The 24,508-nt window shown below is 44.1% G+C and overlaps 1 protein-coding gene across 3 annotated transcripts in view; it reads left to right on the top strand.

Annotated features, from left to right (window-relative positions):
* The window catches only part of LOC104691348 (fibronectin type-III domain-containing protein 3a-like), a 39,028-nt gene extending 14,833 nt beyond the window's left edge, over positions 1-24,195 (top strand). For all 3 annotated transcript variants that reach the window (XM_039571979.1, XM_039571981.1, XM_039571980.1), the window contains 25 exons: positions 1,170-1,305; positions 4,512-4,587; positions 5,430-5,506; positions 7,070-7,298; positions 8,221-8,493; positions 9,374-9,429; positions 10,498-10,652; positions 10,911-10,970; positions 12,042-12,180; positions 12,983-13,036; positions 13,718-13,839; positions 13,930-14,104; positions 14,466-14,552; positions 14,884-15,022; positions 15,520-15,588; positions 15,893-16,011; positions 16,114-16,219; positions 16,770-16,945; positions 17,453-17,566; positions 18,089-18,238; positions 18,577-18,857; positions 19,319-19,531; positions 20,086-20,252; positions 20,967-21,088; positions 21,676-24,195. In XM_039571979.1, the coding sequence (XP_039427913.1) occupies positions 1,210-1,305; positions 4,512-4,587; positions 5,430-5,506; positions 7,070-7,298; positions 8,221-8,493; positions 9,374-9,429; positions 10,498-10,652; positions 10,911-10,970; positions 12,042-12,180; positions 12,983-13,036; positions 13,718-13,839; positions 13,930-14,104; positions 14,466-14,552; positions 14,884-15,022; positions 15,520-15,588; positions 15,893-16,011; positions 16,114-16,219; positions 16,770-16,945; positions 17,453-17,566; positions 18,089-18,238; positions 18,577-18,857; positions 19,319-19,531; positions 20,086-20,252; positions 20,967-21,088; positions 21,676-21,993 (3,573 nt within the window). In that variant the 5' untranslated portion in view covers positions 1,170-1,209 and the 3' untranslated portion in view covers positions 21,994-24,195. The remainder of the gene's footprint in view (positions 1-1,169; positions 1,306-4,511; positions 4,588-5,429; positions 5,507-7,069; positions 7,299-8,220; positions 8,494-9,373; positions 9,430-10,497; positions 10,653-10,910; positions 10,971-12,041; positions 12,181-12,982; positions 13,037-13,717; positions 13,840-13,929; positions 14,105-14,465; positions 14,553-14,883; positions 15,023-15,519; positions 15,589-15,892; positions 16,012-16,113; positions 16,220-16,769; positions 16,946-17,452; positions 17,567-18,088; positions 18,239-18,576; positions 18,858-19,318; positions 19,532-20,085; positions 20,253-20,966; positions 21,089-21,675) is intronic.
* The last annotated feature ends 313 nt before the right edge of the window (positions 24,196-24,508 follow it).

Here is a 24,508-nt window from a genome sequence, read left to right as displayed (position 1 = left end):
CTCTGATTTTGAGATGCTTTTGCAAAGAAGGAATGGGGGTTTTATCAGTGGATTCCACGAGCTCCTTTGCCTTGACTTGATAACACAGGAAAAATCTGTAATCTCAGCTTTCTTACTGATTTTTCTGTACAAAGTGAGTTAAAACCAGAAGAAATGATATTAATTCTATTTCTCCTATTGTTTCTAATTTGCTGGAAATTGAGACCTACGGGTACAGAATTAAGCTGTTTTCCTCTTTTTTTCTTCCCCAAACACTGCCCTTTCCGTGCTGCTTGTGGAGAACTGAACAAGGATTTGACATTTTTAAACAGCCTGACTTGGTTCATGCACAGATTTAGGGGGGTGTTTCGTGGTTTGCTTTTTATTTTTAAGGAATTGGCCTCTCCTAACCCCATTTTGCCTTCTGGTTTATGGGAGGTAATGGGAAAGGAGAAGGAAGTGTCAGCATTTCCTGTATCCTGTTATCTTGTGCTTTTTATGGATGCTGGATTAACTATACACTGAAAATTCCCTACCATTTGGAGCTTGTAGCTTGACTTGCTCTAATGACTATAATTAATTTGTGTCATGTGTATTTTGACTTGCTCTAATTACAGATTATTCTTGGAAGCCCACGACTCTGCAGCACTTTTCCATTCACATTTCTCCATGGTGCTCAGTCAAAGATTTGGGGACAGAGTGGGGTTTTATGTTGTCTTCAGCTTTGTTTTCACCATGACAGATTCTGTATTGGAGAAATTGCATGGTTTGGGGGTTTTTTTTGGTCATCACTAAAATGTAAATGTGCTATGTGCATTAGTTAGCCTAAAGCTTGGGGTCTGGAGTGGAAGCAGTTTAGGAATTTGAAGTGCAAATTTAGGAATAAACTGCTGTATAAATGTAAATTCCTCTACTGTGTAATTGCTGTGCTGAGGTACCAATTCCAGCACTCGTGGCATGGCAAGTTGAATATTCCTGATGATTTAAGGGGAGAATTTGGGGAGAAGGATATTTATTGCTTCCATGAAAGGAGTTAGAAGTGCAAAACAGGATAATATTGGACTGTTTGGGTGCACTGGGAATATTCTGAGTTGGCAGGGCCCCACAAGCCGAGTTTGTCAAACAAACAGGGAATGATTTAAGGAAGGAAGAGCCGGATCTGACCCTATCCTTGTGTTTTCTTGGAGCAGGTGGTTGAGGTGAGCAGGTGTCCATGAACAATCCCAAGAAATGATGGCTGACCAGCCGCCCCCCCTGGAAGCTACACCTCTGCTGAATGAAGTGCCACTTCTACCTCACATGGTCAACGGAGACAGCATCCAGCAGGCAAGTGAGCCCTGAACTGGGAGCACTGGGAGCAACTGGGATCGTGGCTCCACAAAAACCAGGCAGCTCTGCTACTGATCTGCAAAACTGGGAATGGATGTGGTTCTGAGCACTGATGTCAGGAGTTAAACAGAAGTGCAAATGGAGAGAGGAAAAAATCATTCAGCTCCAAGCCAGGGGACAGGTGTGAAAGGAGGGCTTTAAAATGGAGCTGCACACTCCAAAAATCAAAGGAAAAATTAGGGGGTTAATAAAGGTTTGGAAACTCCTGTGAAATAATGAATAAAGATTAGCAAGGGATTGCAGAGGAAATCTATTACAGGAAAATGAAAGGAAAGACCTTGGCTTCCTGGTTTTAAGTGTCATCATTAATAATTACGGTGCAGTGGTGAAACCTGAGTGTATTTAGTTGAAACTTTAGAGCTTTGTTTAGAGCTTTGTTGAACACAACCCTTCAGAAGTCCCTGGTAGTATTAGACATGCAGGTAAAAGTGGCAGCAGAACAATTTTGAAGCCCAAGTATGCGTAAATGGTCAGTAAATGTGAATTTAGTGTTTGGCAGTAAGAGCTGAGTGCTTTGTACTACAAATACTGGGAGGTCTTCCCATCCTTTGAGGTCTGATAGGCCATAAATGCAAAAGTTTAAATGAGATCTTCAATTTGTCATTGTTGCAGATAAGAAGGATAAATCTGTGTTGTTTTGGTTGTGTGCTTGGAAAAATGGGCTTTATTGAAGAAAAAGTCCTTTTCCCTTTGTGCCTCAGACTCTGGAGATGGAAGTACAATGAGGGTGTCTGGAAATGAGCAAAGTCTCTAAGATGTTTCTGAAGTTCTAGTATTAGAAGGTGAAATTTCAGCCCTGCCCAGCTGGGAGGTGACTCAGGTGGTTCAGGTTTCATGAGGAAAAGAGATCAAGTAGATTTAATTGGCCCCTGTCCCCAGAGCTGTGTGTGTGGGACATGGAGGTGACAGTCACTGGCATTTTTAGAACCTAGAGGAGACTTTGCAGTCAGGTGAGATTAAAGAAAATGGAAACGAAAGTGTTGTGTCGTGGAGATGCATTTGAAGAACAGATTTGAAGTTTAAAAGAATCTTTTAAAGAGAGTCTTAACTTAGAATCTTTATTAATGCAGAGGATTTTTAATTATTTCACTGCCAGTGCTGTGAAAGACGGGGCTAATCCTTAATTATTGTACAGTGATTTGTTTTGAGAAGTCAGACTTGTGTGTTTGGCCAATTCCAGTTAATCCATTAGTTTCATTTCACTTTAAGCTAAAGTTGGAAGTTTTCTGGAAGGGTTTCTGGTTCCAAAAATGTGTGTGGATAAGGGATAAAACCAGAGCAGTGGCTGATGCTTGGGAACAGCTTTGGCTGTGCTGGTGCCACCAGCCCTGGAGTGGTGCTCGGGACATCTGGAGGCGTTGGCATCTCCTGGGCTCAGCACTCCCCGTGTCTCACTTGGCTCAGATCCACTCCTTAGCAACACTGGAGCTTCCTGGAAATTTTTCCTTGTTGGAAGGTGGCTGGGGCTGCATTTGCTTCATTAATTACAGTGAGTCACTGCTCTAAGATGTTGCCTGTGCATTCCTGGAATTCCAGGCTCCCAACTGCTGCAGCCCTGTGATTGCAGCACTCAATTGGGATCCTTCCCTCAGTTCTCCTGAGCTGATTCTGAGAACTGGAGTTAATTGAAACATTTTCTGAAGATGTGACACCCTCAGAGGCTCTGAATCTCTTAAAGGATCCCTTTCTTGCCTCTGAATTTTGCCCTCAAAGGTGAGCCTTTTCCTGGGGTCAATCTCTGCCTGTGGAATCCTGGGTCCCCAGCAAATCTTTTTCCTGTTCTTTGTGCTCTGGCAGATCCCCAGCCCATTATTATCAGTTTTCTTCGAACAATTAACACCGCTTCTCTCTTTACTCCAAGAAATTCATTAGCATTTAAGTCATACATTTACTTGTATTCTGAAGTGACAAATCTGCATAAATTTCATTATTAATGCGAATTATGCCACTTTTAAAGGCATTCTCTGCCATCTCTCCTTCTCCTGGAGCCATCATAAAAATTACTGAGTGCTTAAATGGCCTTTTCAGGGGTTTTGGTGGCTTACTTATATCCAGAAACAACTCATCCACCCAAAGAAAATCTCCCCTGTACAAGCAGCATCGATTCTCCCCTACAAGGGAGGTTATGAAAAATAAAATCAAAGATTAATACACCAATATGCAGAAGCTGCAAAAAACCCCAGTGTTAAATAGAATTTACCAGTTTATCCTTGGAGTCTGCAGTGCTGAGAGCAGTGAAACTGTGGTGTCTGGGGAGCTCCATCACTGAAAATGTGGCAACACAGAACAGATTCATTTGTTAATGTCACGTGTAGCTCATTTTGCCAGGAATTAAATGATTTCTTTAGGTCCCGTCTACCTGCTACAACTGTCACTGCATGAATGACATATACTTTGTAAAAATTGAATGAAAGAAAATTATACTGATTTTCACAGCTACTTGAACAAATACATTTTATTTCCATTTTTACAGCAGTGCCAGCTGTCACCAGGGTGGAATTTTAATTGTGTGCTTGCAGTTCTTACCTAGTCAAACCCTCCTTTTATTAAAGGATTAGCTGTGTAATATCATAGATGTTACAATAAAAGTGCAGCTGCCAAAATTCCCCTGAAGCTGGGGCAGGGTGAGGGGATGGTTTGGGATCCCAGCACTGCCAGAGGAGTGAGCCTGGCACAGCTCCACTTGGATTTGTGTGCACAAAGACATGGCCATGTCCAAAGGGACCTGCAGGATGTCACTGGGGTTGGATTCCTCACACAGTTACGCAGGGAAAACACACACCTGGGCTTACAGGAGCTGCAGGGCAGGGGTGGTGGGAAGAGCCTGGAATGCAGTGTGAATCTCAGGTCATTTATTGCCTCAGTAAAAGCAGAAAAAGCAGTGGGAAACTTGAAATTAGAAGCTTATTTCATGTGTATCAGGTGACGCACTTCTGGTAGTAACCAGAGAAAAAATACAAGGATTTTATGTCAAAAGTACGAAGAAATCTCATTCTACCCATCAGTGTCTCATCTTCCTTTTTTACTCCAAGGTTGCCAAAGCTCTGTTGTTGTTTGTCTCTGAAGAGAAGGGGTTTCCCCCACAGAGAATTCCTGAAATTTAAAAAGCCCCCAACCCCTCATTTTTGTTTTATTTCCTCCAGGTGATTCTTGTCCAGGTAAACCCAGGTGAAACATTTACAATTACAACTGAAGATGGACACATTCAGTGCATTCAAGGTAAAGAGAAGCTGAAGTCCTGAATCCAGATATTTTGGTTCTAGAGTTGTTCCATTGGTTTTTTTCTGTGATGTCAGATACGTTTTCTGCACTGGAATACATCAGATTTTTCAGTTTGTGTCCAAGCACAAATGAGGCAGCACTGGGAAGCTGCCAGGATTCCCTGCATCCTGCAGATTTTCATTTCCAGAAGCTGGGTTTGCAGTGATCCTTGAATAAGTGTCTTCCCAGGCTCTTCACACATGATTTATATGGCATTTAATCCACAGTAATCTAAACAAATTTCACGGGCATTGGGGCCTCCCTGTGCTGTAAGGTGGGGGAATCATTGCTCCACTCCGTGCCTACAAATTCCTTTTTACCTTCTCAGTAAGTGACAGAAAATCCGAGTCAGGGCAAAATATCTCCTGTAAGTCAAGTTGAATTTATCAGTATTTCCATTTTTGGAGTATTTGTCACCATTTTACATGACATTATATAAAATATGTCCATTTTGCTTTCATCAAATCCCCTACAGGAATACTTCCCTTGAGCTTAACATGAAAAATAATGTATTTAAAATTTTTTTTTAAAGTTCCTAGATCAGCTTTACTCCAGTACATGCATTTGCCTGCATTACTACAGATTTTTAGCTGTCACAAATTATTTATACTGATTTTTGTGCAATTAAAAAGACACTGTCGACCAAAGTGTGGTGGTTGGGCTAAAGCCAATAATCGAGCAGAGAATAGGATGCAATTCCTGATGTTTCAGGCTCCAGGGTGAGCTCCCACCTTTGGAAAAAGGTGTCTCCAGGTGGGAAAAGCCATGGTTGTTAAAAAGTGGCCCCTTGTCCTCCCCAGGTCCAGCACATGTCCCTATGATGTCACCAAACGGTTCCATGCCGCCGATTTTTGTGCCTCCCGGTTACGTATCTCAGGTACATTTATTTATCCTTCTCTTGCAGTGTGTTTGGGGGGGGGGGGGAATTTTATAATGTTTTTGTTACTTGTTGATGATTGTAGCTGTGAAAAAAAGCTGTTTTTTCCACTGAACTCACCAGCTATTTCTCTTTATTTTTGTGGGCTCTGTCACCTCTGTTACTGTGTAATGTTTGATCCGGTTTCCAGGATTTTTTTAATCCTACTCCCAGCAGCAAAAGACACTTTTAGTAACAAGGACAGCTCTGAATTGACTGACTCAGCTCCATGAACAGGATCCACGTTTATTTTTCATCAGTCCTGTTTGCAGGGTGAAGCTGGGTCATGTGAACAGTCCCAACTGGCTGCAGGTTTTCTATTTTAATATAAAAATCCATCAGAGTTTTCAGTGCCCCTTTCTTTACCAGCCCTGATCTCCTGAAAATCCAGCAAAGCAGCACTGCTGGAGCAGAGTGCAGAGTGTGGTAGTGATGCAAACACTGATTCCGGTGACGTGCCTGGGAAATGAGCAGGGCTCTGGGCTCTCCCAGCTTTGCTTTTCCACTCCCATGGATTTTCCACTCCTGGGTGTTGTTCAGCCACAGCAGGTCAGATCTGTGTGTTGTTACCAGAGATACTCCCAGTTCCCAGTGTGATTTATTTCTAAATTAATGCGCTTTTAAGGGAAATAATTAAAACCAAATGTGGAAACAGGACTCATGTTGTAGTGACGTTGAAAATCAGGAGTGTTCTGAGTAGGTTTGAAACTTGCAACTGTGAGTTCTTGGGTTCTCCAGGCAGTTTCTTTTTGCACACAGCTGCATTTCAGGCTTCTGCTGTTCTCAGCTCTGCAGACCTTGAGGAAAGATTCCCCCAGACAATGTCTGATCCTGTGAAATGGAGCCCTGAGTGCAAACACTGAGCAAAGCCCTGGCAGCGCTGAGCTGCTCAGCCTGAAAACCACATTTATTTGTTCTGTGTTTGCTGTCACCTGAAACCTGCAGGGTTGGGTTGTTTTCCCTTGGTTGTTGTGACAGGGATTGAGAAGTTGCAAAGAAGCTTTAAATCAGAGCTTGAGTTACTTGGACTGTTCTTGTCAGATGAGGGGATAACTTTGTGTTCCCAGTCTCTGGAGGAGCCCGGGGGTAGTTCTCTTGGATTCTGCCAAAGTGGAGTAAAATGATGCGGGAGTGAACAGGTTGTGGACTCCCATCCCTGGAAGTGTTCCAGGACAGGTTGGATGGGGCTTGGAGCAACCTGGTGTGTAGAAGGTGTCCCTGCCTATGGCAGGGGGTGGGATGGGATGAGATGAAATTTGAGGTCTTTTCCCACCCAAACCATCCTGGGACTCTGTGATTGTTCAGCACTTTGGGGTGTGAGGCTCAGCTTCTCACAGCTGACTGCCTCAAACTCCACTTTATCCCAGCAGAACATGCCTGGTTTCCATGGAATCCAGTCTGGTGTGCAAACCCCTGCTGTCAGGTGCTGGGTGTGACCTGGAGCAGGGAAATTCCTTGTTAAATGTACAGTGTTTTATGGGATTCTCTCTGGACTCACAGCTGATTTCTCCCGCTTCCCGGCAGGTGGTGGAAGAAAATGGAGTTCGGAGAGTGGTGGTGGTGCCCCACTCAGGGGAATTCCATCCTTCCATGCATCCTCCCCCTCCTCCCCACGTGCCCCATTATATGCACCACCCCCACGCCCTGCTCCCACCCCCCCCCCACCCCGTGTTCCCCGCGGTGCCCGGCACAGGAGAGCTCCCACCCCAGTTCATCCACCAGCACCCGCCACCACACGTGTTCCAGGAGCAAGGTGAGAGCCCGGGAATGCCCCAAATCCCAGGAAGCAGCCGGGAGGGACAGCTGGGGCTTGGCCCTGCCTCCTCCACACATTCCCAGGGGTTGTGTTATTAACGTAGAGCACCCCTGTGGATCAGGTACTCACCATGTGCTAAGTGTGGTTGTGTAAAGCTTAAATCCTCTGTTTTCAAGGAATTACGCAAAAGCAGTACCTGATAAATGTTGTCTTTTCCATGCATCCCTACTTTTGCCACTGTAAATCCCACAGGAGTGGCTCCTACCTTTCCCTAAAACTCTGCTCTCTTTTTTTTTGTCATAGCCTTGGCATGAAGTTTATTGGAAATGCGTTTAATTTGATACATGAATGCTTTTTTGGTTTTTTTAGTCCCACTATGGCTGAAAAGTGAACAAAAATAACCCCAAAAATGTCGTTATCCATAGTGGAGGGTGAAGTGCAAACCCACTCCATTTAAAAACTGAACAAAGCAATAAATCAGTGAAGGACTGGGGTTATGCTGAATTAAACCAAGCTCTAATCCTTATTTTATAACCAAGAGTTAGAACACAAGTTAGACTTAGGAAGACCATTCATTGTCTCTCAAGCTTAAATTGGTAATTAATTATTTTGACTCACTTTAGGGTAAAACAGCTGTGTTTGAAGAATTCAGTTTGGGTCCTAAGTTTGCTTAATTTTTTGAAAATGTGTCTGTAGCAGGGAGGAAAGGCAGCTGTAAAGCAGGATCTGGAGCAGCTGACAGGAGAAAGGCCCAAAAAATTCAGTTTAAAAAGACCCCAAACTCTAAAATCCCTGCACTTACAGATGACAAAGCACAGGGAAGTTGCAGGGGCTCTGATTTTAGTGATTTTTCCAGCTTGTAGATTCAGATGTCAAATGAATAATACAGAATAATGAAGTAATTTCTCCCTTTGTGCAGAACCTCGTTCCCATGGAAGGACAAACTTCATCCAGAGGGATGAGAGGAGTCTCAAAATGCAGGAACACCTCAAGAAGAGACTAAAGGACAGACAAGCCAGTGGTCACACCAACAATAAACTGAACAGCCCTCCCTCCTCACCACATAAAGTCCTTAATTCTTCCAATGCCACAATTCCCAATGGGAATGGAAAGGCACAGCAAGGGGCAGTTGGAGCACTAAAGCAGAAGCAGATAGGAAAAACAAAGGGCAGTCCAGAGGCAGAGATGGGAGGTAGGTGGCATGGACAGGGGAAATCTCAATTATTTTCTTATTTTCTATAAATCCATTGCAAAACAGGTTCTGAAAAAGCTGGATTTAGAAATTTCTTTGGCTGCTCAGGATTAGAGGAAGCCTGAAATCTGTTATGGTTAGATTTTTTTTTCTCCAGAAATCATTGTAATATCGCGTTCTTTCATTTGATATTTATCAAATAAGGTCTTCAGGAAGATTTAATTTTAAACCTTTTTACTTCCCTGCCATTTCTGACCGAGGACTTATCAAAATTCCCAGCGAGGATGACCTGTAGGTATTTCCAGAACTTCTGGTGTCGCTGTTTGTGGTACTTTTTGCTTAACTGGGAATTACTTAAACCTTCAAGAAATAGGAAAATTTGAGCAGTTGTAGAGGCTGCAGTTTAATTAATTCTAATTCCAGCTTTTTAATACCTCATGGTTACTAAAAACCTCGTGCAGTGTCATTGTCTTTGCTTTGGTTTGAGACAGTGTCAGGCTTCTTCCAAACTGGGAATGTTTTGCCATAGAAATTCCAGGAAAATACATAAGACGGAGATAAGATCATATTGTCGTTTTTTTAACACCTTTCATTTTTGGAGGAATGTTTCTGTGTTGTCAAAGAAAACCTATTTCTGCCCATTAGGAAAAGATCCCCTTTGTGCAGGATGTACTAAAAGGGTTTTTGTAACACTGTTGCTTTTGGATAGTTGGTGTTTCTGCCCCTCACGCAGCCAAAACAAACAGGGGAAATTAACTTTGCACAATAAGAGCCATTGTTCAAGTCCTAATGAGGCCAACTCCATCTCGTGGTGGCCTTTTGGTAACAGCCTGGGTTGCTCTCAGGCTTTGGGATAATCTGGTTTGTGTTTGAATTGCAGAATCTGACACAGAATCCAAGAAATGTGATACTCACTTGAGCATTGGCAAGCCAGTCGTAAGTATTATCCCTAAAATCCCATTATTTCCTGGGCCTATGCTTCCTATAAAATAACTTGTGTTTTATCAATCCCTTTTTCTTGGTTCTTAATGGTTTATTTTTTTAATAAGAGAAGATGAATACAGTTTAGTTGTCAGAGTTTATGGAAATTCACTGTTCCTCAGTTTGCCAGGCTGTAATCCCAGAATATTCCACTGTTGCAGTTTTCCAGAGTATGTGAGGGCTTTACGTTGCAAGCCAGGGGCCTGCTAAACTCTTGGAAGTTTGTCCACTCTTGGAACCATCCTTTACTCAGCAGAGAGGATTTAGGAATATTGAGGATAAAATTTACACAAATAGATCCTCTTTTTATGTTATTTTGAGAAACTGGAGCAGTATTTGAGTATTTAGGGACTTACTTAGGAAGGTGGAGTCTGGTGAGGGTAATTTAAATGTCTGTGTTTGATCTTGAGCATGTGTAATGAGCTCTTCTCTGCATTATCCACACAGCAAACGGGTTGTGTTCCTTTACACCAGCTTTTGAGGGGTTTTTTTGGTCCTTTAGTACTTTTTCCTTGCTGCTTCTGACATCTGTACTTAAAGCTACCACAGGGCTGTGTTCCCTTGGGCAGAGAAAATTTGGAGTGTGGGAATTAAGCAGCAAAAAAAGTCAGACAAGATTTTGAGTCTTGAAAACAGAACACTTTGCTGTCCTTTGGATCAGTGGTTGAATATTGTGTGAGGGAGCTGTCAGAAAATGAGGTGTCTGTGCCTGAATCTGATCTGGGGTCCTGCCCAAGACTCCCCAGCTGAACATTTGCTCCAAATGAGTGATGGAAACGTTGATACAGGAATTTTCTCTTCCTGCCCCAGTGTGGTGTTGGTTTGGTGTTGGAAGGGAAAGCCTTTTAGTAATGAAAAGAGGAAATCATTGCAATCCAAAGAATGCCTCTATATTCCCACTCCAAAGGTAAAGAATTCCTCCAGTGAGGAGCTTCCTAGGCCAATTAGCGACACCATGTTATTGACTAATTAACCTTTTCTTGCAGAAAGCAAACTTACTTGCATTATTTATGCTTTTAATAGGTTTCTGATATACAAGCAAGATCAGCCGTTCTGTCCTGGAATCTCCCAGTTAGTTCACAGAATGGAGAGAGCCATAGTCATAGTCCAGCAGCATTTACATTTGAAGTAGCAATATCCAACAGTGGTAAAAATGGAAAATTTAAATCTGTCTATGTGTAAGTTTAGTTTCTTCCTTTAAGCACAATGTTTAAACCATTAACCAATCAGCAATCTCTCTATCAGGAGCTGTTTGTTGACTTGCAGACCTTCCTACTTCACATGAAATAAATTTTAAGTAATGTCACTAAAGAGTTACGTGGACAGTGGGAAACTTAAATGTGCACTACGTGGTTTTGCTTTTCAATGAGCTTTGAGCCCTGAGGTTTGAGGAAGAGCTGTAACTCTGCTTTCTATTTGTTTTTGCCTTTTCACAGTGGGGAGGAATTAACAATTACACTTCCTGATCTCAGACCAGCCACTGATTATCATGCCAGGTATGCTGCTGGGGAGGAAATAATGCTTTGGGGGATATGGGAATGACAGGGTTATTGTGGCTTCATGGAAAAGGTGTGACACAAGCAGTTAAAGAATTCTCTGAAAACACACCATGCTGTGGACACCGGGTTTGCTATCTAAATTCCCATTTATCTTCTAATTTCATTAAAATACCACCTCATTTTCTTCCCTGCCACCTTCTCTGTCTTCTCAGATTTCTCAATTACAAACATTTTTCTAGAACAACACTCTGTAGATTGTCGTAGGCTGAAGTCAGTGGTAAATGAAATAATTTAGCCTTGAATTTGGGTCTGAAAGTCTGACTTGTCAGCTTGGTTTACAAAGTTGCTTGTCTGAACTGCAGCAGCGCAAGCATGGAAGTGGGAATGGGCTGGAATGGGAAGTGGGATGGGATGATCAGGAGTAAATGATCCTGACTGGAGGTGTTGGGCTGGCCAGGGAGAGAGCAGCTGGTGAAGCAAACCAGGGGAACAGTGGGAAGAGTCACACAGGGCTGGGGCACTGGAGCAGATGAGAGTAAAGATTCCCTGGAGCCTGCTCTGAAGCTGTGGAAGAGTTCTGAGTGTGGGAAATGCTGGGCACAGCTCCACCTGCACAGTGTGTTGTGTTTTCCAGAGAAAGGGGCAGGACTGCTGCAGACATGAAACAATTACTCTGAAACAATGGGATTTTATGATTTAGCCTGTTCTAGTGCCCATGCTCCTGCACAAGTGTTGGCTGTATTTGAATTTTAAGGTGTTTTTAGCAAAAGGCTCATGTCCAGTCAGGTATCCTGTTACCATTTGGGAACACCTGCCATAGTTTTCATCCTGTATCCCACATGTATCTCAGCACTAAAATATCTCCCTGTGACAGAGGGTAATGGCAGAGTAAATGAAGGATGAGAAATGGGGGTTTGGAGTCAGCAGGTGAACCTCTGTGACCCCAGCACTGCTGTGTGCACACACCGTGAGCCACTGCTTGGGATTAAATTCCTGAAGCTGCCAGCTCTTCCCTTAAATTTCCAGGTGCCAGTGCAACAACCACATCATTAATTACCCTTTGTTTAGAGTTTCAGCAACCAGCAGTTCCATCAAAGAAACCATTTCAGAACTGGTGAGCTTCACTACAGAGAGCTGTGAGCCAGACTGTCCAGCTGCCCCTAAACTGATTAACAGAACCAAAAACAGCCTGAGCTTGCAGTGGAAGGTAAGAACCAAACCTGGGGCTGAGTGAATCTGCTGGATTCCTGTGCAGTGTATTTAAATCAGCTTGGTCAGTAATTTAATGTGTACTGTAGGCGTTGCCTTTTAAGTTGCCCAGTGAAGATTGATAATGAAATTATTATTTCCTTCCTCTTCCTTTCAATGTTTGCTGAGTTTCTTGCCTGCAGCTTTAGTGTGACAGAGTTGGTAGCAAGGCTCTTCTGAACTGGCAGAGAGGAGAAAACAGAGCATTTATATCTTTGCCTGAGATCCTGGATGATAAATAGATATGGCTTAATGTTCTTTTAGTTATTCTGACCCATTCAGACTATATTTGTTTGGTTGGTTTTATAGATTTTCATTTTTAATTTGACTTCTGATTGTAACCACTATCCGTGGAGACTTTTATCTGTGTTTTCTTGGGTTTTCATATTTTTCTTATGATTATGCTGAAAAATGGTTCCAGCTAAATGACTTCAGTGAAATTATTTGTATAATCTGTCGTTAGAAAATGAACAAGTTCCCATTTCATGTGTCAAGTGTTGTTTGTGTTAACCCTTAGATTGCTCAGGCAGGTGGTGAGCACACAGTGCAAGGCACAAGAAAAGAGCTCTAAGAATATAATTTGCTTTCTTTATAGAATAAAACCATTCAAAAATTCATATTCTAATCAGAACTAAAAGAAGTAGCACAGCAGCCTTGTTTTAAAAGGCAGTTGGAGTTTATAATATTCAATGTGTAAAAATATTTATAAAAGTACAACCACTTGATTTTAACTCTTTTTTTCATTGTTTCTTTCTTTTCAGTCCTCAAATGACAATGGTTCCAAAATAACTAATTTTCTTTTAGAATGGGATGAGGTAAGAGCTTTTCTAGTACAAAAAAAAAAGTCATAATGACATCTGTGGAGCAATTATACTTAAAAATACTCTTTGCTTAGGTACAGCAGCTATTTTGGTGCAACTCTCCAGACAATTTTAAAGGGACAAATGATCAGTGTGAGGGGACAGTGTAAAACTGCCTCATTTGTCATCCAGAGCATCATTAATTCCTGTGTTCTCTATAAATGGATGAGCATTTGGCATCTTTGGGAAGTGTCATGAATCTCCCTTAGCTCTTGAGCATCTTGCTGAGATGTATTACAAAGGGATAAATGTGTTTTCTTCCAAAATGTGTTCTGTTTTCAGCTGCAATGTTCTTATCACCATTTGATCAGATCTACAGTACCAAAAGTAATCAGATATCTCAATCCAAATGCGGTTTATGAGCAAGACTGCTTGAGGTGACCATCAGCAGACTCAGGATAACTATGATACATTAGATTTGGTATTTCCAAGGCCCAGTAATTTCTTTTTGAATTACTGTTAAATGAGTGAGATTACATTTCTCCTGGGAGATGTCCCTGCCCATGGAACAAGATAAGCTATGAGGTCCCTCCCAGCCCAAACCAGTCTGAGATTCTGGGATTTAGGAAGATGTAGAGTGAAGAGGGTGACCTTGGCAGGGATCAGGGAGTGACTGTGGATCCCCCTTTTTTCCAGGGGAAGAATGGCCCCTTCAAGGAGTGTTACTACGGGCACCTGAAGCAGTACAAGCTCACCAGGCTCACTCCCTCCACCAGATACTCCCTGAGACTGGCTGCTAAAAACGACATTGGAATGAGGTAACCAGGAGCCCAGGGGGTACCAACTGATGCGTTTCCCCCTGGATTACATCAGCTGCTGCTCACCCTTGTTCCAAATCTCCTCCCCAGTGGGTTCAGTGAGACGGTGACGTTTGGCACGGCCGGGGTGGTGCCGCCAGCCCCGGCGCCGCCCACGCTGCTGGAAGCGGGGGTGACCTGGATGGCCCTGGCATGGAGCCCTCCTGCAGGAGTGGCCTCGGATGACTCCCTCACCTACAGCCTGGACATGGAGGAAGAAGGCTCTGTAAGTGCTGGGCTTAGTGTGGAAACTTTGTAGTGCTGAAATAAAAATGAACTTTTTTTTTACCTTCCGATAAATGGTCGGCAAGTATTGCATGGAATTCATGACAGACATGAAGTATTGCATGGGATTCATGGCAGAGAGAGAAAACATTGCATGGAATTCATGCCACAAAGTATTGCATGGGATTCATGCCACAGAGATCAAATATTGCATGGAATTCATGGCAGAGATAAAGTATTGTGTGCAATTCATGGCACAGAAGTGAAGTTCAAGCTAAAAAAAATGGGATTGACCCACTCTGGGTTTTGTTTTATCTTAAAAATCAGTGATTGTCTTCATCCTTATTTTCTCCCTTTCCCAGGGCTATGGATTCCAGCCCCAGTACAATGGAGATGAGCTCTCATGCACTTTAAGAAACCTGAGGAGGAGTACATCCTATAAGTTCAGGGTTTGTATTACAGTTTGTTCCTGATTTCATGTTTCATTCCTAGTTTCCTGGGCTTTGGCATTTTCCAACAAATTTTTCACCTTGGTATGGAGACAGCAGGAATTCACCTGTTGTCTCAGCAATTATCTGTTGTTAGAGCAGGTTTTGGTGAAGTTCAGATCAGATTTTTTGCACCCCCTAATTTTGGTTTAAATGGTTGTCTTTATTTTGGTTGGTTTTTTAACAGATTTTTTTTTTTGATCAGCAGCATGTTTATCCTCATGTATTGTCAACATATATTATTGTCATTAAACAAACCATTATTTGTCTATTCTGTTCACTCCTCCAACAGCTCTTTGCCTACAACAGTGAAGGAAAGAGCAGCCCCAGTGAGGTGGTGGAGCACAGCACCAAACCTGACCGGCCCGGAGCCCCGAGTAAACCTGTTGTAAAGGGCAAGATCCATCCCCACAGTGTGAGAGTCACGTGGGGTAGGTGCCTTGGGGTGTTTCAGTGCTGCTGGGGTGGGACAGCCTCTCTCAGATTACATGAGAAGGAACTCAGGCTGATTATTTCTCTGCAGGTATTGTTATTGCAGGAGAAATACTCAAGATTACCCAAAAATTGTTTATTTTGGGCCTGTAGTAGCCCAGTGTTGTTTGGTCATTTTAGGGAAGCAGTAACTGCTGTCCTAATACCCTCTGGGTTTACTGTGATGCTGAAATAATTCTTATGTTCACTTAAAAAATAAAAGCTGATACCTGAAATTGGGAGTGTTTTCCCAGTTACTCCTCCTGGCATAATCATGATTAATAATAGGAGAAAAATTGCTCTGAAAATTGTATTGTGAATAATTAAGTACACTGGTTTCTGTTGCTGGTTGACTTTTCTGTTTGAATGAATATGAATATGTTCTCTGGAAAAGCTGATAACAAAACAATGCCTTGATATTAAATCTTCTGTAACTTACGGTGTTGATTTCTTTCAGAACCCCCCAAGGATAACGGAGGATCAGACATTTCTAAATACTTTCTGGAAATCTCCGAGGCATCAGTTGGTAAGGAATCACCTTTGGCTACTAATGCAGTACTGAGTCTCCATCCCTGGAGGTATTTAATTCACGTTTAGATGTGGGACATGGTTTAGACTTGGATTTTGGAAATGTTTTCCAACCTAAATGACACTTTACTCCCACAGTCACTTCTGTTTTCACACGTGTGTGTTGTGTTCTACATGTTCTCTGCATAATTAATAATTTCAAATTGATTCTGTGGCTTGACTACCTTAATAATTGTGTGAGAGAATTTTCAGGTGGGTTTTTAGAAAGGTTTGGAAGTGTAAAGTGCTTTTCCTTCCCTCAGGAGGGAGGTGGGAGCCCATTTACAGCGGAGCCCAGCGGGAGCACGTCTGTGACCACCTCAGGCCTGGCACCTCCTACAGACTGCGAGTGTCCTGTGCCAGTAAAGGTGGGGAGAGCCAGGTGAGCAACAGGAGGGGAAAGATGCTTCTGGAAACCATTTCTGTTTATGTTTGAGCCAAATGCTTTGTGTTTGTGCTCTGCAATGACCTGTGTCCCTGGCAGGCCTCTGATGTCACGACTGTCACGACGGCGGCCGTTCCCCCCGGGCCTTGTCCCGCCCCGGCCCTGGTGGGCAAAGCCAAGCCCAAGGAAGTCACTTTGCAGTGGGGTAAGCACCAGAGTTTGAGTAAAACACTGCTCTGATTTCAGTCATCCAAATCAAAAATCTTCAGGGGAAAAAAAAGTAAAACTAAAAATATAGAGATGCTGTCCATAGCCTTAGAGGTTTTTTGGGCTTGGGGTGGGGTCTTTGGTTTGTTTTGTGGGATTTTTTTAAGAAGACCAAAGCTTCTGTCCACCTCTGGTAGGGTGATACTTAAGTGAGACTTAAGCAGACATAAATATTTTCCAGGCAGAAAGCTTCCTGCCTGCCCATGACTGACACCTGCATGGCAATTTAAAAATCAACTCTTGTTTTCTTACTGTTACCTCAGTAAAGGAGATAAGCAAAAATTAGTGAAGGTACACTGTTTTGTGAAGAAAACAGGGAAAAAATGAAAAAAAAACCCTGATTAAGGCCATCTTAAACTAATTATCAGTATCTGGGGGGGGAAAAGCAAGCTTCATGAAGTGCTTCTGCTCAGATATATGACAAAGAGCCTGCCCTAACAGGGAATTCAGAAGGTAATAGGAAAATCCAATCTCTTTTTGTTTCCCAGGCCCCCCAGCTGTGGATGGAGGCTCTGAGATCACAGAGTATCTCCTGGAGATGGCCAGCTCGGAGCAGGAAGAGCGTAGGGTGGTTTATCAGGGCCCAGCAGCTGAGTTTGGAGTGACCAACCTGCTTCCAGGGAGAACCTACTGCTTCTGGCTCCGGGCAGGGAACAAAGTTGGGGTAACCACTGCACTCACCACATCTCTGCTTGTACATGAGGGACAGGAGTGATGGTGCTGAGGGGGTTTTGTAGCCTGTGTTGTGTGAACCTCTTGATGTTTGTGCCTTTGGAAGTGTTGGATGTGTTACCCCCAGCTCAGGCTCTGCAGATGGTGGGGTGGGAACAGCATTGTGTGGAGAGGGGTGTGTGCAGGCCATGCCAGGTTGGGACAAGGGTGGGATAAATGTTGGTTGCATAAAAGTCTTTGTGAAACAGTCCCCAGCTGCTGCTGGAAGGCAGATCCTGGCTGGGGGAGGGAGGAGTTACACAACGCTGGCAGGGGGAGGATCTCAGATATCCTGTGGGAGCGGGGCCAGCTTCAAGTACCTGGAAGGAATCTGAAACTGAGCCCTGAACTCTGCTGTTTATTTCCCTGTCAAGTGAAAAAATAGTTTGTTTGCTTGACTTGCACATCAGTTTTTGCCCTGGTGCTGTTGCTGTGTTCATACAGTTGTGTTTTCCTGCAGTTTGGCCCCTACTCTGAGAAGGCAGAGCTTTGCACTGCTCCAGGACCCCCTGAGCAGTGCTGCAAACCCCTGATAACCTGCAAAAGTGCAACTTGTGCTGTGGTGTCGTGGGAGGTAGGTGTTGGTGGCTTCCAGTGCCACCCAAATTAGTGTTAGGCTTTTAGAACTGTAGTGACACATTTATGATGCACAGAAATGAGAGAAATGGTATGTGTAGAGCTGGAATATTTTAAGCCCATTTCTTTATAGATGTCTGTGTTGGGTTTGTGAACTTTGGGAGTTATTAATTGGAATTTTAACTGGACAAATTGGGTGACATTTAATCCTCCTCATGTTGTGGTAATTAATATATAGTGAATTAATTCTTCTGAGTGGTAAGAGATTGTGAGTCAGTCAAAGTTCTGGTGTGAACTGTGGTGGTGTTACAGCCACGTGTCACCTTTTCACTTCAAGTCCCTTGGAACGGACCTCAGGTTTCAACCCCAGTGCTTCTAAAGGTTGGATTTGGTGATCTTGGAGGTCTTTATCAAGCTTTTCTGTGACTCTCCCCCAGTGTCTCAGTGTAACAGAGCTCCCCCTGGGTGCTGTTGGTGTGTAAGTGCAAGAGCTGAGCAGAATTTCTCCCTCACCCCGCAGAGCCCGGCATGCAACGGAGCAGAAATCACCGAGTACAGGCTGGACTGGGGCCAGGTGGAGGGGTCCATGCACATCATCTACACTGGCCCCTGCCAGAGCTATGAGGTCAAGGGGCTCACACCTGCAACCACCTATTACTGCAGAGTCCAGGTAGGAAAAGCTTTTTGGTGCCACTGGGCACTTGCAGTTTGGGGAGAAACTCCAGCTAGAGAGGAATAAAGTCATGTGCTGTCACCTGCTCATGCAGTAGAGAAGGTAATTGGGAAAAACACTTCCCCTTCTCCCCAGTCCCTCCTCATTCCCTGTGTCTGGAAGAGTTTAGATCCAGTGTGCTGTGAAATACCAGTTGCTTTGCCCTGTTGACATTTTATTCAGGAGGTTTTCCATTCTCTTCCATGTTGCTTTTAAGAACACATGGAAGGCTGTGAGAGCTGTGCCTGCCTGGCTGGGTAACAGGGATTTGGTAACTCCTCTGTGGTGTCTTTCAGGCTGTGAACGTGGCTGGGGTGGGGCTGTTTGGGGACACGAGCGTGGTGAGCACCCCCCCATCCGTGCCTGCAGCCGTGGCTGTGCTCCACTTACTTGAAGAGGATCAGATGGAAATTTCCCCTCCTTTCTCCACGTGCCTTGCAATCCAGTGGGAAGAGCCCTGCTGCCACGGGGCAGAGATCACAGGCTACAACATCGAGTATGGGGAAAAGCAGCTGGTCACTGTGGGGAGAAACACAACCCATGTCCTTGAGAATCTGCTGCCTGACACCCTGTACAGGTAAGAATTATTCTGAAACCACATTTGTAGGATTTAAAAGTCCTTTGAGGGTAGTGCTTTAAGTTTTTAGAGCATTTTTTCATGCAGCTTACAGACTATTTGCTTGATTCACCCTGCAACTCCAAAACTCCTAAAATTGTCACATCCAGACTCAAAACGTGATGTTGGCAGGAGTGAGATCGTGGTTGGTGTTAAGGTTCATGTTCTGTCTCAAAGCCAAGACTTTAAGGTTTCTGGGTTTAGAATTTTTCATTGGGATGTTCAGGTGTGTGGCCAAAAGAGGATGGATGGACAGGTAAGAGCAGAGCAGGTGTTTCTGTGACCTCAGTCTTGGTTAAAGCTGAATTCAGATTAAATTTCTAACTGCATCTTAATTGCTTTACTGTTTGGAGTTTTATTCTGTACGCATTTTGTTACCCAGCACTTTTCCTGACCATGTGGCTGCTCTCTCCCATTCCCAGGATCAGGATACAGGCCTTCAACAGCTTTGGAGTCGGTCCTTTCAGTCATTCCATGAAAGCCAAAACCAAACCACTACCTCCTGACCCTCCCCACCTGGAATGTGTGGTCTTCAGCTACCAGAGCCTTAAACTGAAATGGGGAGAAGGGCCCAGCAGAGCTTTAATTCCCAACCCTACACAGTTCAACCTGCAGATGGAGGACAGGTTTGGCAGGTGAGACCAGCAGACCATGAAGGATTTTGTAGTTTTACCACTTCATGTCAAGTTTTTAAGGTGTTTTATGTTACTCTCCCTTCTGTTTGCACCACTAAGTCATTTGGGCTTCCCAGAGTTTGCCCTTTAGTTTGCAGTTTTGTCTCCCATCTTTCAACCAGAAATGCTGTCAACAGCTTGCACCTCTGCTGCTCGTAAACAGTAAATACTATTGAAATAATAACTAATAAATACCTTGCCACCATCCTCTGGGGGCAGGGTTATTTTTGGACATTCTAAACTAAAGTCTGGTCGGCATATAAGAAACAGGGGATGACCAGCTGTGCTTTACCTGGAAATTTCAGTTTAATTTGGACATTCAAGGGTGGTTCTCTTGATTCAGAGGAGTTGGGTCCTACAGCCTCAGTGGGATGCCCAACAGGGCAGGGGAGAAACTTGGGACACCCGGAATGCAGCATCACTTCTTTGTCCTTAACTCAAATCTGGGTGTTCCACATCTGATACTGACCTTTGGTGATTGCTGGGTAACTCTGTGTGTGTTCTGTGTCCCCCAGGTTTGTGACAGTCTATAATGGTCCCTGTCACACCTACAAGGTGCAGAGGCTCAGCGAATCCACCACGTACCATTTCCGCATCCAGGCGTACAACGACGCTGGGGAAGGAGCCTTCTCGGAGGTCTGTGCTTTCACCACCACCAAGTCTCCACCTGCACCTCTGAAAGGTGAGCTGACACTGCCCTGGCAACTGCTGAAAGCCACTGATGGGCAGGATTGAGTCCTACAACCTGACCCTCAGCCAGTCTTTGCAAGGACAGAGACACAAACTCGCTCTGAGGGGCTTTGTCTGGGTGTGAAAAGGGCCCTTCTGGTGTGATCACCTGCTGCACTGCAGCTCTTCCACCCCTGAACTGAGCATTCCTACCTTTTCCCAGCTGAAAAGGCATTTTGCAGGGTTATCCATCGAAGTTACAACAGTGTGTAGGCAAGGGAGGGCACAGTTAATTCCTCTGATCTTCACTTTTTAACGTGGACATTAAAGGTCATCATTAAAGTCACTGTGAAGGTCAGTGCTGAGTGCCTGCAGCAAAATTAATTGACTGAACCATGGTTAGGATATAATTTCAGCTCTGCACATGGACAGAAATGCTGGTTTTTGTAGTGACTTGAAAGTGCTGCTCCTCTCTGCAAGCATCATGGGCTCATCTTGGCAGCTCAGAAAGACCCACAAGTGTAACCTACACAGAACACAATAACCTACACAGAACACAATCATCATTTTTTAAGCTCATGTCATCAAATAGAAGAAAAAGAAAGAAAGAAACAAATCTTAATTGCTTAAACCTATTGGAATGAGTTGCCTCTAAGCATGACAGCTGTACATTTGTAGACTCCATTGTTCTTTTTCTAAAACACCAACAAATCACTTTATTTTCCAGCACCCAAAGCGATTCAGCTGGAAGAAAACACTTTTGAAATCACATGGGAGCCTCTACAGCCGATGAAAGGAGATTCCATTGTTTACATCCTTCAGCTTGCTGCTGGCAGAGAGTTTGATCAGGTACCTTTTATGTAGCATCAGGAATGTGAGGGGTTTTTACTGGGAAAAATTATTACAAAAAAAAGATGTGGATATTTCTTGTGGAAGGCATCCCTGCCCATGGCAGAGGGTGGAATGAGATGGGCTTTAAGATCCCTTCCAACCCAAACCATGCTGTGATTCCGTGATTTGAAGGTTGAAATTCTGTTTGGGAAGGTGACAGGGAGTATTTTCATTTCAGAAAATGTGAAGTGGTTGAGCACTGGTTTATCCTGTTCTCCCAACAATTCCTTTAGCTCTTGATTCTTAAATCTGCTGGTGTGTGGTACCACTGCCTCTGTTAATCAGAGTCGACACTGGTGGAGGAGCTTTAGGGAAGAAAATGCAGGATGATTTTTTCCTCCTTTCTGAGCCTCCCAGCCCAGGTGAGGCCTCAGCATGGGGCGTGGCAGGAAACTGAAATGAATCATGAATTGGGCAGAAATTTAAGCTGCCGTTTTATGAAGTTGAGTCAAGGAGGGCAACTCCAGGATGGAGCAGGACAGGCAGTTCCAGGTGCTGCTGCTGAGTGAGGTGCTCCTGACTGAAGTGGCTCCTGTCTCCTGCAGGTGTACAAGGGCCCGGAGCCGTGGTTCCGGCTGCCGGCCGCGCAGACGAACTGTGAGTACCGCGCGCGCGTCTGCGCCGGCCGCCAGTGCCACGACCTGCCGGGCTGCCCGGAGCTCTACGGCCCCTACAGCCCCAGCGCCGTGTTCTGCTGCCAGCGCCGCGAGCCGGGCCCCGCCGCAGCCCAGCCCGGCGCCGAGCTGGCGCAGAGCGGGAAGCGGCTGCACGAGGAGCGCGTCATCGCCATCGCGCTGCTCTGCGGCTTCGCCGTGGTCGCCATCCTCTTCGCCGTGGTCATCCAGTACTTCGTCATCAAGTAGGGCAGAGCTGGCCCCGCTCAGCTGTCTGTACAGAGCTCTCTGGGGTATTTATGGGTAGTTCAATGGAATCCTAGCTGGGAACCCCTCGCTCCGTGCGTTCCCGCTCCTGCTGCTGGCTGCCGGCGAGGCTGGCTTGGCAGATCCTTTCCAAATGCTGGACACAGATTTCCTGTAGAAAGGGTGATCCTGGGGCATCTGCAATCAGGGTGAGCTGTTAGAGAACAGCAGTCAGCTGCCTTACGGTGCACACTGGGGGGATGTGCACGCTCCTCCTCTCTCCCCATCCCAGCCAGTTGGAGAGGGAAGGCATTGCTAGAGCAGCCTTTCCCAGCACCACCAGAGCAGCGGGAGGCGATGGCTGTTCCATCAGGTTTCGCTGTAGTTTGATATCCATGAAATCCAGCAGCACAAGTGCTTGAGCTTAGAGCAGAACTGCAGAGCCTACTAGAGCATACCACATTTACTAGACTGTAGAAGGAAAGCAGAATATTGACTTAGTGATATTACTACTTTACAGTTATTTTAATACTTGGGATTCAGTAATAATCATTTCGAGTGTTGGAGTAGAGGGTGCCAGGGTTTTTTAGGGTTTTAATCCAAACCAATGCCAGCAGGACGTGGCGCTCTGCCGGGATGCCCAGGAAAGGCTCTGCCCGGAATGTTCCTGCTGTCCTGAGCAGCTTTGGCCCAATCCACATTTCACTCTCAGTGCCTGAGAGAAAAGTAATTCCCTGTGCAGCATGCTCAGAACGGCACAGGAGTTGTCTTTAAGGAGAAAGAGTGCATTTATGATAAATGTTACACTATTTGGCTCAAACTGAGCAAATGTTTTTGTACTATTATTAACCTAAAAAATAAAAAGTTCAGCCTGCTTTGGGTGCCCTTCTAACTTAACCCCAACAAGCAAATTGTACGTGAGAGAACTCTTTTTAGATAACGTTTATAAAATGTTTTAAACTTGCTATCCCAGTGGTAGCAGCTTCACATTCCATGGTTTTCCTGTTGGGAATGTTCAGCCTGCTATGAACTTGTCTGAAACTCGTCCTGGTCGGCTGGGGGATATTTTTGTGGACACTGTGCACTACATTTGACTGTTGTGTTCCATCTGCTTGTGAATCCCTGAGGAGGAGCCTGGCAGCTCCTGGCTCCATTAGGTCAAAGCTTTTGAAAGCTGGAACTACAAATTTCCAATGTTTCAGGATGGGTCTTGCCAACAGCGTTTGGAATATGCCACAGAACGGTAGATTTTAGGGTATTTTGCAAAGTCTGTGGCTCCACTTGGGCCATCAGAGCGATGCACTTGTAGGTGGGAGGGTGGATGTGACAGAGCTACAGGCGACGTGTTTCCAGTAATTAATTAATCACTTTAAGGGTCTTTCTCCTAGAGCAGTTGAGGAATAACGTTGTGTTAGAGTTTGAGGCATTGTGTTGTATTTCACATGTGGAAAACCTAAATTATGACCTAGTATCACTTAATCCTCTTCACAGTAGATTGATGGTGCAATCTGAAATTAATCTTTTCAAAGTGTACTCTTCATTTTTGTACTCTATTTATTTTGATTAAAAGTCCTGGAAAGAAAAAAAAAAAGTATGTTTGAATGTATTGTTCTACTTGTAGCAGAACTTTAAGTTAATCATTTATTATATCATAGAAATCTCTCCCTCCAGTGTCAGAAAGAGTTTTATACAGATATTAGTCTTTAGTTTGCAGAAGAGTTTACAATCTGTCTTTATTTTCCTCATAGTCTCCCTTTAGCAGATAAACTGCCTGCAGCAGATCTCCGTTGCCAAAGGGTTCTTTCTTAACTCCTTAGAACCAACTTGTAGAGAGGTTTATTTGGCAATAATAGTCCTGATCATTTAAAAGAGAAATTAGGATTGCAGAGTAAATACTAACAAGTCATGACTGCTAAAAAATGAAATCAAATCCTTTTGTAATTGCCACAAAATGCTTATATTTCCAGAAAATATCCAGGATTTATACTGCAGTAGGGATTTTCCATCAGCTGTTGTCCATTCCAGAAGGATGTACCCTCGTGGCATTAATGTATTTTAGGTATCTTCAGTTTTCTTGTATTGTCATTTTTGAGGTATCTCAAATGTATGTTAAAGCTGCCATGCATTGTATTACTAAATTGTAACTATCAAATAGATAATATATTTAATACAGCCAATAAATAATACAAATGTATTCAAATTTGACTCCGGGCTCCTGTAGTTTTTGGGATTTAGTCTTACTTGTGTCATGTGTGATTTAAGGGGAGGGAACATGATCAGTGTCATCGAGAGCTGAACTAACTTTTCTTCCAGGAAAATGGAGCCCTTGGAATATCACTTCCATTTCCCCTCATGCTGCAGGAAGGACCTGCAATTCCCAGGTGAGGTGGAGCAGTTCTTTGGTACTGGAAATTGAATTGTTTGGGGCAGTTTTCCATCATTTTGTGTTGACTCAGGGCCTTTCCCCCTCGAGCTCTTCCCCAGTGTTTGCTGCTGAGTGTGGAATTTCTCCTGATGG

This window comes from Corvus cornix, chromosome 4A (assembly GCF_000738735.6).
Source record: "Corvus cornix cornix isolate S_Up_H32 chromosome 4A, ASM73873v5, whole genome shotgun sequence".
NCBI lineage: Eukaryota > Metazoa > Chordata > Aves > Passeriformes > Corvidae > Corvus > Corvus cornix.
This window is presented reverse-complemented; position numbering and strand designations above follow the sequence as displayed.